Genomic DNA, 12486 nt, shown 5'->3' with positions numbered 1-12486 from the left:
ACTGAGTATGGGCTCTCCACCAGAGAGCTGAGGAACTGAGTCTCTGCCTCAGTTCTGTGCTAGCTGTTACTGTGGGAAGATGGAGCCAGCAGGACCCCACTCAGGACCTGCTGGAGCCTCAAGATTTCCAGAGGGACTTAGTGGTGCTGATGCACAACTGGTGTCTGCAGCCTAGAGCTGTACCCAGTGACACGTGAGCCCCAGAATTCCTGCTGGCTTCTTCTGCTGGTGCATGCATCAGGTGGGCACTGCCAGGGGCCTGCACATGAGAATCGTGTTTGGTGGCCTAGTGCTGCCTTCTCACCGCCATTAAAATCATTTGGCAGTTCACTTCTGTTCCTGGGAGATGCTATTTTCAAATGGACTGTAGAGAAGGGCAGGCCAAGATCCATTTGTTTAGACTCTTAAAGCAGTGTTTAAACTTTTTTTTCCCCCTTCATAGCTAAGGTCTCTGTTGAGTCTGGGAAGTTTGACAACTAGGAAAGTTGTCTTTGCTCTGCATCTTGTGGTCACTGAGCATTTCCTCACAGGCAGTGACCAAGTGCCTGCACCCTAGTTAAGGGGGCTCACTTGTTTGATGCTCGCTAGAAAAAGTACGGCCTTGCCGTGTGTCCCTGACAAGTACTCCACAGAGTATGGCCATGGGTTGTGCATGTGTGCTCATGTTCTTGCTAGCTGCTGGGAACTCTTGCTGTCAAGTCTACCCCTCAGGTCCTCTGGGATGCTGGGCTCCTTTCTCAGTTCTGAAAGGGAGCTTTTGAAAGGCAGGGGCTCGAATGTGTTTATGTTAGTCAATCAGTGCTGTGGTCACTGGGCATCCACCAAAGGCCTTTTCTAATTGAGAGCTCTCACTCTGTTCACTAAGGGGCACAATCACCGCTACTTCCATGTTAGAGGGGACCCAGGAGGGCTCCAAGGAGAGAGACATAAACACCTTGCCTGAGGCCACACTGTGACTGTTGATCACAACAGTTACTGTAGCCAAGTGGCTTGGGATTCTTCACATGCCAATTCAAAACAGCCAGCCGAAATATAAAACTCCCAGCTAGAATCTCTGAGTTCTAACTGGGGAAATTCTCGAGAGGATGACCCGAAATGAGACTGGGATATGACTGTGCCCTCACTCACCTCTGGAAGGGCTGGCTGGGCGCTGCGTGTCTGTTTGATGGCCTCTTCATAGCGAGGTGGGTCTTTTGTCTTGGTGACTGGGGTCCCAAACAAAGAGTGCTGGACGACAAACTGCTGGACTGGCGAGGGTGAGCTTGGCTGCATCGAACAAAGGAAAAATACTTGTTAGCTGTGGACCCCGCCTGCCCTACAGTGGCTCGGTCACCTCATGGGCAGGTGTCCTAAGCACCGCGGCAGCTGACGGTGGCTGTCTTGTGGAAGGGCTCCTCTTCACTGACCAGAGATGCAAGTCACTGTCAGTCCTAGGTTCACTCCCTTAACTCCAACACTAAGTCAGCACACACTCCAGATGTCAGCATGACTGTATGGCCAGTAAGTACTGTAGATGCTTACCTTGCTGGCTGGGCTAGGGCCGTTTTGCAGGGGTGCAAGTGGGGTGCTTCTGGACTGAAGAACAGGGTTGGAGCTTTTGATGACAAAGGGCTGCTGGGTCGTTGGGCCAGGTGGCCTCTGATACTGAAGAACTGTGTTTGGTGCAGAGTTGGTGAAGACCTGTGACAATGAAGGAAAGAAAACCATTTTAGAGCAGTTTGTGGGTCACGGTGTCTCCTGGGAGCTACCAACAGGACTGCATCTGCAGACACAGGTAGAGTGGGGCTCCTCTGCTGAGCTGTGCAGCCAGCATTTTACAGAAGGGTGTTCAGGCAGTTTTCCTGGGGTGACGTGGTCCCCTTCCAGGACACACCCAAATATGCCATCTCTCTGGACACCTCACACTGCTCCAGCTCAGAGGGTGCTGGCACCTAATACAGTCTTCTGTTCTGTTTCTGAAGCTGCCTGCAGATCTCTCCCTTTTGCATTTCCTAGCTCTTTAGTCCTAATCCTGGAGCTGCTGAAGCCCCTCCCACTGACATGCCCGTCACATGGACTGCACACTCCCGCCTTAAGTATCACCCCTTCTAAAGAACTGCTTCCTGTGTCGAGAGGTCGAAGGGAAAACTAGTTTCCATGAAACTCCGAAGTGTCTGCTGCAGCTCCATGAAGAGCCGTTAGTGTGGTGACTTTTATAAACTGACAGCAACACTGCTTATTCAGTACCTGTGTCTTACACTGCTTGGTTTAACTGCCAAAATGATGAATGTACTTTACACCACTAATATCCTTAAAGAAGGTGGCTTCTTCCTTATGTCACTGTGAGTAGATATATGTCTTTATTTTTGCTACATTTATTTATATTTCATATGCATGAGTATTTTGCCTGCATGTACCACGTGCATGCCTGGTGCCATGAAGGTGAGAAGTAGGTGTCAGGTCCCCTTGGACTAGAGTGATAGTCAGCTGTGACTTGCCATGTGGATGCTGTGAATTGAATCTCTCTAGAGATGTACTGTACTTCCTGCCATGAGGGTACATGAGTGTACATACCTGTTTCCAAATGCACCTACTATTTGTAAGTCTCCTCCCATGTGGCAAAACATCTCTTTTTGGAAGTAATGACTCCTAATTCCAGGATTCTGAGATGAAGTGAGAAGCCCTTATTTATACTGTCTGTACCACTCTTCCCTAAGGTCAAATGAAGCTGAACCTCCTTTAAGCTTACATACTACACTAAATGGGTATTCTGTGGTTTCTCGTCTTGGTCATGTATGATTCTATTTCCTTTCTCACTCGTGTCAATGTTGCTGTTGATAACGTGGGCCCTCAGTTTCACCTACAATCTGTCTCGGCACACACGGTTCAGGATACAGATCAGGATGCCTAATAATCTGTTCAAGACTGAAGCTCTGAACTCAGACCCAGGATAAAAACATCTGTTTTAAGGCCCCAAGGTTAGATCCCTTTCTCCTTTGTTTTCTGAGAAGGGTTGGCATTGTAGCGCAGGCTGGCCTCACACTGTAGACTCAGTCTTCCCAGTGATAGGGTTACTGGTGTGTGCCCCACAAGTGATCCTTCCACTTCTTCCTTCGTGACAGGACAGAGACTCCCAGATACACACATATTAAATTCTTACTTGAAAAATACCTGAAGTATCTTTAACTATCTTTCCCCAAGGAAATTAATTAGAAAAGAAATGTATCTTGAAACTCACTAATTTAGTTTAGCAGACTTATAAATACATATTCTGGAAACTTATTTGGAAAAGGACTAGGTAAAGATTTTCCCCAATCTCAGACAGAGTAGCTTTGGGCCTAGGGTTTGTTCCATGGCTGAGCATCACTGCAGCCTCCCAAGGAACAGGCTCTTGGATGATGCTCACTGACAGGGGAAAGGTGACAGAAAAGAGAAGCAGCGGTCAGTCCTTGAGAACACTGTACCTTTCTGACTGGTTGGGGCTGACCCAGCACATGCTGCGGGAAGGCCTCCTGCTTCTGAGGCAGCGCTGGGGCCAGTGGTGCTGCTGGAATCTGTGTGGCAGCGGCTATCTGAGGCTGAGCCTGGGCTTCTCCTTGTGCTGGTGTCTAAAAAGAAAACAAAGACTAATCTTAGTGTCAAGAAGCACATCTGGGACGGAGTTTATAATGCAGTGCACATCTGGGACGGAGTTTATGATGCAGTGCACATCTGCGACGGAGCTTATGATGCAGTGCACATCTGGGATGGAGTTTATAATGCAGTGCACATCTGGGACGGAGTTTATGATGCAGTGCACATCTGGGACTGAGTTTATAATGCAGTGCACATCTGCGACGGAGCTTATGATGCAGTGCACATCTGGGACGGAGCTTATGATGCAGTGCAGCTGATGCCTGGGAGCCACAGCTGAGATGAGATGACACAAATGACTAGTCACACACTTTGGTTCATCTCATCTTTGGCAATTATTTTCTCAGTTTTTTTCCCCACAGACAGGGTTTCTCTGTGAAGCCAGGCTGTCCTAGAACTAGCTGTGTAGACTAGGCTGGCTTTGAACTCAGAGATCCATCTGCCTCTGCCTCCTGAGTGTTGGGATTAAAAGCGTGAGCTACCATTGCCCAGTTAATTATTTTCAAACTTGTTTATTTACTGATAGAAATAGAAAAAAAAAACTATCATAAATTGGGTGCCATGTGATACCGTGCTGCACACATGTTGTGTCCTGAAACATTTTCTCTTTCCTCTTTCTCTGGAGATGGGGAGAAAACAGAAACAAGGCAGCTCTACACATAATAGTCAGGTCTGTGGCCCATTTAAGAGCACCAAGGAACACTGTGATACTCAACTGCCCACAACCCTCCTTTAAGCTTGCACAGTCTGCGAACAGCCAGAGATGCTGGGCACATAGCCATACAGAGGCCCAGTAGAAAACAGGCTCTGCTCTTGTATCAACTTTAACAAAATGTTTAGATCAATTTCCCCCCAAGATTACATACATTAGAGAATCGGCTTCTGACTCAAGTATTCTACAGACAAAGCAGGAGAGTTAGACTGTTTTGCACTTGCCAAAGGTGTCTGTGCTCTGCCTCCTAAACTCAGGTGTGAACTTATTGTCACAGGTATTAGGTGAAGTAAAGAAGCACTGGCTCAAATGGCTCTTTGTCTTCCTTACGCCCACATCTGGGTGACACCAGCAGGCCCTGCAGCCAGACCTGTCCTCAGCTCTTTATCTAAAATGGGCTGTGACTCAGAACCAGGACGGGGGTGAACTACTCAAAACACACAGCCTATGCTAATGTCATTAATTTTTTTTTAAATAAAATCTACTTTTTATGTGTATGTTTGTGTGCCTTTGTGAGTTTATGTGCACATGTGTGCATGTGCCCAAGGACATCAGAGGGCATAGGATACCCTGGAACTGGAGTTACAGACAGTTATGACCTGCCTGATGTGGGTGCTAGGCACTCAACCTGGGTCCTATTTGAGAATAGCATGTGCTCTGAATTACTGAGCAGTTCTCCAGCCAGACATGTGCATCCAAGAGAACAGGGCTAGAACAGGAGGCCACCCTGCTTCTTTTTATTATGTAAACAGTGCTAGCCATGCTAGCCCCGTCCTACCCACCCACACTATGCCTTCTACAGCCACAGTCTGCAGTAGCTGCTCAACGGTTCAAGCTGGCTGCACCACTCCCACCCACTGCAAAGCAACACTGAGACACACTTCATACCTGGAGCTGGAGGCTGCCTACTGGAAGCTGTACTGAAGTGACATTTGAGCCCTGGATGGACACCGGCAACAGCAGCTGAGTGGTCTGTGTGGTCAGTAAGGCTGGAGGCTGAGTAACAAGGGCAGGTGGCTGTCCTTGGGAACTCACGTAGAACTGTGAGACAACACTCTGCTGCTCTGCTTGAGCTATGGGGACCTCCTGTTTGATGACCACAGCCTTTTTGGCAACAAGGGTCTGGCTACCCATGGAGATGGGAAGCTGGGGGCTGGAACAGTCAGGAAGCGAGGCCTCATCCTTGATGGAGGAGGACCCGACACTGCCATGTATCTGATCTGATGTGCTAAGCGGCTGTGAGGGGCCACTGGGATGAGGGTCTGGTGGTCGCTGCCCTCGTTTTTCCACCTCGAGCTGCATCTTGAGGACCTCCACAAGCTTCTGTTCTTGTTCCAGTTTTCTCTTCAGCTCTTCAATCTGCTTCTCCTTCTCTTGAAGCTTGCGATCCTTCTCAGCAGCGTCCAGTTCTAGGGCTGACAGGGTGCTACTTGTAGGGCTCAGGCTGTCCTCGTGGCCTGCCACCCTCAGGGGGGAGGCACACAGGAACTGGGAAGGGGACATCATGCTCATGATCTCGGTGAAGGTATCTGTCATGTTCGTGTCCTCGGTACTGAGACTGGACTGCTCAGAGGGCGATGGTGAGATGGGTAGAGGGGAATGGGCACTTTCAACATGGGCCACGTTGCTGGATCCAGCAGGCGGCAAGTCTGCCTTGAAAGTGGACACGGAGCTAGTCACGGCATTATGCAGTGTTGTGACTGGCAGTGCCACTGTCACCTCTGGGTTACTGGCGACAACAGCTGTGGATGGCACGGTTACAATACTGCCAGCAGCAAGGCCACTGCTGCTCACTTCCTGGTAGGGTTTCAGGCGTTCAATGAGGTCGGGTTTGGTTCCTGACACTGGCAGACCCCTCAGTTTGAGTTCTGTCTTCAGTTCTGACACCTGGAGGCAAAATCAGATTGGTGTGGGACAAATGTCTATATTCTGTCAATTGTATTTTAAATAAACGCTGATTGGCCAGTAGCCAGGTAGGAAGTATAGGCAGGACAACCAGACAGGAAGTAGAGGTAGGTCAATGAGAACAGGAGAATTCTGGGAAGAAGGAAGCCCATTTCTCTGCAGTCTCTGGCCCAGACACAGAAGAAGCAAGATGTGACTGCCTCACTGAAAAAAGGTACGAAGCCATGTGGCTGACATATACTAGAATAATGGGCTAATATAAGTTATAAGAGTTAATAAGAAGCCTGAGCTAATGGGCCAATCAGTTTATAACTAAAGTAGACCTCTGTATGATTTCTTTGGGACTTAACGATTATGGGAACCGGGCAGGACAGAAAACCCCGACCTCGACAACATCAGATGTTTGGTCTCAACAGTCTCCTGTGCATAAACAGCAAAACTCCCTCCCTTGTCCCCAGAAGGATGGATGGGCTGCTACTCCCAGGAGACGTCTGAACCTGACATATTAACTTAGAATTTCTCCATCTGTACTCACCATAACAAACTTAAGTCTACAGAGGAGGCACAGAAGTCTGAAAACAGTCAATACTGTAGGAATTGCTACACAGAAGTGGTCTGTTTTCACGGTGCTCAGATAAGGCATGTGGCAGTAAATGAGAATTATCAGTTACTTGAAAGATAAAACTCAATAGAAATAAAAAGAATACACTCCTACTCTTGTCCATCTCTGGAAAACTACGCATATGACAGGCAAAACTGGTCTTTCACTCAGGGGTGAATAAGCTTGAGGTAGAGTTGTTACCTTTAAGTCATCCAAGCTGGAAGGCAGAGGTCCTGGCCTCCTTGCAGGTACAGTCGTGCTACTACTGCTGTTCTTGTCATTTCTTCAAAAGAAAGCGAAATGATAGTGTTCACAACAAGCTGCTTCCAGGTGCTGCTCTATTAACAATCTAGCAGCCTACAAGGAGAATTCATTGCGGATACATATGGGAAGAAGACTCAGGATCATGGAAATATCAAATGCATTCTACCCCAGTCAAATTCCTAGAGGTACCACTGTCTGTTAGTGTGGAGAAAATGTAGAAGGTGGCTCTAAGCTTAGTACAGAAAAGGGAAAGGACTAGGGTTGGCTAAGGAGCCCTTGGAAGGAAAGCGTAAGGGCCGCATGCTGACATTACCAGTTAGCACATCTACACCCGTGCCTTCCAACAGCTTGCCTGCTGTGGGTTGCAGTTAAATGCCTAGTCTTGAAAATGAAGTTTTTTGAGGTCTAGGCAAAAATGTTGAGTGTTTTATATATGTCTTTTTTCAAACAGAATTTAAAGTCTCACCTCAGAGTTGTAAGAACTCAACTGGTGCTTTTGGTTTTATTGTTATTCAATATTGGCCCCACAAGGAGCATTCTGGGACATTTTTCTGAATCAACCTCTCCATGAACAGCTATACTGTGAAGTCGGGCACACTCCTTTAATTCTGGCATTCAGGAGGCAGAAGCAGGCAGATCTCTGTGAGTTCAAGGCCAGCCTGACCTACAAAGTGAGTTCCAGGACAGCCAGGGCTGTCACACACAGAAACCCTTTTTTTGAAAACCAAACCAAACCAAACACCTGACCCCTGTCAAAACAAAAAAACAAAGAACAAAAACAAAAAACAAAAAAAAACCCAACAAAACCCCCAAATCAAAAAAAAAAAAACAAAACCCACTACCACCACCACCACCACCAAAACCCCAGAACAGCTATACTGTGCTTTATTTCCTGATGGCCCACCCCAAACCACTTTCTATTTCCTATTTGGTGAAGTATTACTAATGGGTCTAGAGAGAAGGCTTGGCTAGTAAAGAACCACACGAGCTTGAGGGCCTGTGTTCAGAGTCCCAGCACCTACATGGAAACCTAGGCACAGAGGTATCTGTCTAATCGCTGCACTGGGGAGGTATAAAGGTCCCTGAAGCTTGTTAGCCAAGCTAATAGGCCAACTCAGTGAGCTCTGGGTTTGATGAGACACTACCTCAGAAATCAGGGTGAAGAGTGATTGACAGTGACTTCTGACCTGTGCCCGTGTGTGCACGTAAACACCAATGTCATCCTTTCTGCTACCTTTATGGCTGAGATTCCAGATCTGTGTTTAGGAGTCACTGTTTAACTTCTATTATTTTAAAAGCTGAATTTTCTTTTCACCTAAATCACAGGTGAGAGACCTGAGGTTCTAGGCTTCTGACAACTTCCATAACTTCAACTGCTGCGAGGTCACACGCGGCTTATCTGAAGCCCAGGCTTACTCTGTAAATAACAAGGAGGCTCAGGGGTGGGGAGAACCCCATTGCAGAGCGTCAGGGTTTTTGTCTTTTTGTTTTTTGAGATGGAATCTTGCTATGTGGCCTGAGCTAGACTTGAACTTACAACCTCCAGCTCTACCCCCCACCTCATGCTAGGATTATGGCAGCACCTGACCAGACCTGGCTCCAGTTCTGTTTTGTTCTGGGGTAGATCTCTGGTAAAGATTAGCAGTGTGTGGAAAACAAAATCCTCATTTTTCAGATCTGGGACCTGGCCATAACTTGAGTTCAGTCTTCCTGTGGTTAAATGGTTAAATGGTGGTTTAGCTGGGGAAGCTTGTGGAAGAGAGGGAAACCGCCCTAGATGTCCTCTTCCCAATTAAAGGGGTAAGCTGGTTCAATTTGTATTCAGAGCTGCGGAGTGGGCTCAGCACTAAGAACACTGGTTGCTCTTGTAGAGGACCGGGTTCCATTTCAAGCAACCACATGGCAGTTCACAACTGCCTTGCCACTCCAGTCCCAAGGGATCTGGTGCTCCCTCTGACCTCCTCCAGCACTAGGCACACACATGGTACACATATATACATGAAAGCAAAACACTCATACACAAAAATAATAAACCTTACAAACTGTACAAAGTTTTATGTACATGGCTGTTTCTTTTAAAAGGATAATTCACAGGCAGACATCACAGGAAAAGCCACTGTGTGGAATTTTCAGTCTCAGTGTCCTTACTGGAATGGAGTCAAAAGACCAATCCTGGTAAACCGCAGCGGGGCTGACGGTGGTGTCAACAGCCAGGAGCCACAGTCACCACTGCAGTCATTACGGTGCCTGAGCAGGTGGTGGTGCAGGGTGTCTGCTCAGGTCTTAGACAAAACTAAAAAGTGGTGACAGTTGCTTGGGTCATGACCCAGCTGTTGCCTTCCCTGGATTCATTCTACCATAATAGTTTACTTGGGCTTGCTTGTTCTTAAAAAATAACATGTTACAAAATTACTTCCCCACCTCCATACTGGTTTAGGCATGTCTTTCCCAAGATGGTCTAATCTTTATCGTAAGAGGAGAAAACTGAAAATCATCCCCTGTGATACCAAATAGTTTGCTCTCAACATCTTCCCAATGACAAGCTCCTCTGCCCTTCCCAGCTCTCCAGAGCTGGGTTAGGGGGAAGTGAGAAATGAGATTTTTGCTGAGTTTCAGAAAAACCAAATCGGGATTGATATCTAAAATGTTATAAAATTAATGAGTTGAGGGTACAAAGTTGCCACCTCTGGGCCCAAACTCTGGGCTTCAAGCTATGGAAATGTCACCTTCTCTGTTACTACTGGGCTGTAAAACCTTCTCTGTGAGTCACCTGCTGTCTCTCTCATCACTGCCCTTTTGACCCTGAGCAGTTCCAGAGTCTCCTTTATTATCAGTATTCAGCTGTTGCTTTTAATGACTTGGTCCTATCAGGTCACCACTGTCTTAAGATATGGCACTAGCTGCCAAGAGGAACAGTCTCCTGCAGCACGGATTCTACTTCCTTCCTTTCACCTTTCTCAGGAATCACACACGGTCCCCATCAGGCAGCTTTGCTCACCACTATTGCATGCCCTTCCTCTACCAGAGCTTGTCTCTCTCTCTCTGTTTGGAAGAGCCTTCTAGAGCCCTCCATGCGGAAATTTCCATAAAAATTTCCCTGACCACTCCTGCCTTTATACCCATGCCTCTTTACCGTCTGTGGGTGTGCATCCTGATGTTTTCTCATTTGACACTGACAATGGGTGTATCTTTCCTGAATAGCCATGAAAAGCTCAGAGCCTACTGGAGGACAAATGTTGGACTAGAAGGTAGACCACATTCACTTTGGGAGCACAAATCCTGAGCACAGGCTTACTTGACGGGTGCAGGCAGGATGGTCTGGTAGTTGTAGTGCTGCTGCTGTTGCTGCTGCTGCTGCTGTTGCTGCTGCTGCTGCTGGCTCAGGATCTGCAGCTGCAAGAAGAGCTGCTGCTGCTGCAGCAGGCGGGCATAGTTGGAGTCCATCTGTGGCTCACTCTTCTCCCCCTTCTGGTTTGGTGGAATGTACTGGTGGTACTTCAACTTCTTCACTCGGGGTTTTGGATCTTTGCATTTTTTGTTACGGTGTTTGTCATTTGGATTCTTAGGATGGCTTTGCTATTTTTTTTTTTAGGAAATAAAAAAATAAAAAGGAAAACTTTTTAAAAGATGTAAGTTCATGAAAGTGTTTCTATAATGTGCCTCAGAGACTTAGAATTTAAAAAGGGCCATGTGCCTTAGATGGTCTTCAGTGGCTTTGGGGAGGAATACATGAGAGCCACTGACCTGGGCCTGTAATCCCAGCACTCAGGAGGTAAGAACAGGAGGATCAGGAGTTCAAGGTCAGTCTTGCCTATGGAGTCCGAGGCTAGCCTAGGCTATATAAGTCCCTGAGTCAAATCAAAGAACCATGAAGACGCTTGCAGACTTAATTTGATTTAAAAATTCTCATTCTACATTACTCCCTTGGCACGGCCAAGATGCTTAGTCTGTCACTGCCTATGCAAATGCTACCAACATCTACTCTGGGCTTCCTGCATAGAGACACTGAGTACTTACACACAGTATCTCCTAGTGAGAAGACAACAGTATGAGTATGGTTATGTAAAAATAAATAAATGCTTCCTTCTAATGAGAATAAGATACATTATGTAAAGCAGCATTAAGGAAAGTAATAGAATTCAAAATGTCAGCTAATATAAATTTCAAAAAGACCTGAAAATGTTTAATTTTCATTTTTAAGATGGGGTGAGACCATACGTCTCTCCTATCTTATGAATGACAGGCAACTTTTTCTTCAGTTGTTCTTTTCGGTTTCAAAATAAGCAGATCATTTTCTGCATTTTGGTATTTATGCTACAACTTTACCTTCTCAGGGGAGAACAAAGCTTGTTTGTTTTATTCTATTTCAGGTTGTTTATCTTATTTTATTATTATCTTTAGATGCTATTTGTTTTGTAACAAGAGACAGAATTAGTGTAGACCCCGACAGGAGGGAAGATGAGGAAACCCTTGGGAGGAGCTGGGGAAGGGGAAACTGTGATCAGAATATATTGTACAAAAAGATCTATTTTCAAAAAAAGAATAAAATCCATAACAAAACAAAAAAGCAAAATGAAACAAAAGAGTGGATTGGAGAGATGACCCAGCTCTTCAGAACACTGGCTGTTGTTGCCGAGGACCTGGGTTTAATTTCCAGCACCCACGTGTTGACTTACAACCATCAGGAACTCCAATTTCCAGGGCATCTTTCGAGCTCTTTCGGCACAAGGCACTCACATGATGCACATACACACATGCAGGCAAAATACTCATACAAACAAAAATGAAATATGTCTAAAAATAAAGAATAGTAATAAAAAACCTAGAGAAAACAAGACATCATTCCTAGGTTTTAGTGACAAATAACTGAACAGATCTTGTGAATAAACTACATATATAACTTTTTCCTCATGACCAAAGAATAAGAAAATGACAAGTTGTCCCCACACCAAAGAATGGAGAGCAGACAACGAGGTTGCTAACGCTCTCAGGCACATCCTTCCTATGTGAATGCCTGTCAGTGTAAAGCACAACAGGGAGGGTCCCGTGGACGCTCACGGAAAAGGTACCATCCTCTGCCGGTGCTAAAGACTGCACGGACTCTTCTTTCATCAAAGAATGGTTCCACAGCAGACTTTTATACCAATGATACATACAACACATGGGAACAGGCTGCTCTGACTGACTCACAAGAGCTCAATGTGCATCTTTTCCCAATTCTACACTTGAAGCTGGTGGCTGTGGTGGAAGCTTGTACCCCAGGAAAACTAGCAAGGCTGTAACTTGCCTTTCAGCCTGCTGAGCTATTACACACCATTGAAACAACAGTCCAGTTAATAATCAATTGGTTAGCTAGTTTCAACATGTACAAGGAAGAATCTGTACAATGTGA

General features: G+C 46.2%; 1 protein-coding gene across 8 annotated transcripts in view; it reads right to left on the bottom strand.

Moving 5' to 3' along the window:
* Mrtfb (myocardin related transcription factor B) overlaps positions 1 to 12486 on the bottom strand; it is a 148127-nt gene that overhangs the window by 7651 nt on the left and 127990 nt on the right. For all 8 annotated transcript variants that reach the window (XM_085694530.2, XM_085694529.2, XM_085694533.2 and 5 more), the window contains 6 exons: positions 10390 to 10670; positions 7032 to 7113; positions 5213 to 6211; positions 3444 to 3587; positions 1522 to 1680; positions 1129 to 1266 (listed from right to left, as the gene is read on the bottom strand). In XM_085694530.2, the coding sequence (XP_085550656.1) occupies positions 1129 to 1266; positions 1522 to 1680; positions 3444 to 3587; positions 5213 to 6211; positions 7032 to 7113; positions 10390 to 10670 (1803 nt within the window). The remainder of the gene's footprint in view (positions 1 to 1128; positions 1267 to 1521; positions 1681 to 3443; positions 3588 to 5212; positions 6212 to 7031; positions 7114 to 10389; positions 10671 to 12486) is intronic.

The sequence above is a fragment of the Myodes glareolus genome, chromosome 9, assembly GCF_982192425.1.
Source record: "Myodes glareolus chromosome 9, mMyoGla1.1, whole genome shotgun sequence".
Classification (NCBI taxonomy): Eukaryota; Metazoa; Chordata; class Mammalia; order Rodentia; family Cricetidae; genus Myodes; species Myodes glareolus.
The sequence above is the reverse complement of the archived record's forward strand: the minus strand, read 5'-3'. Positions and strand labels throughout refer to the sequence as shown.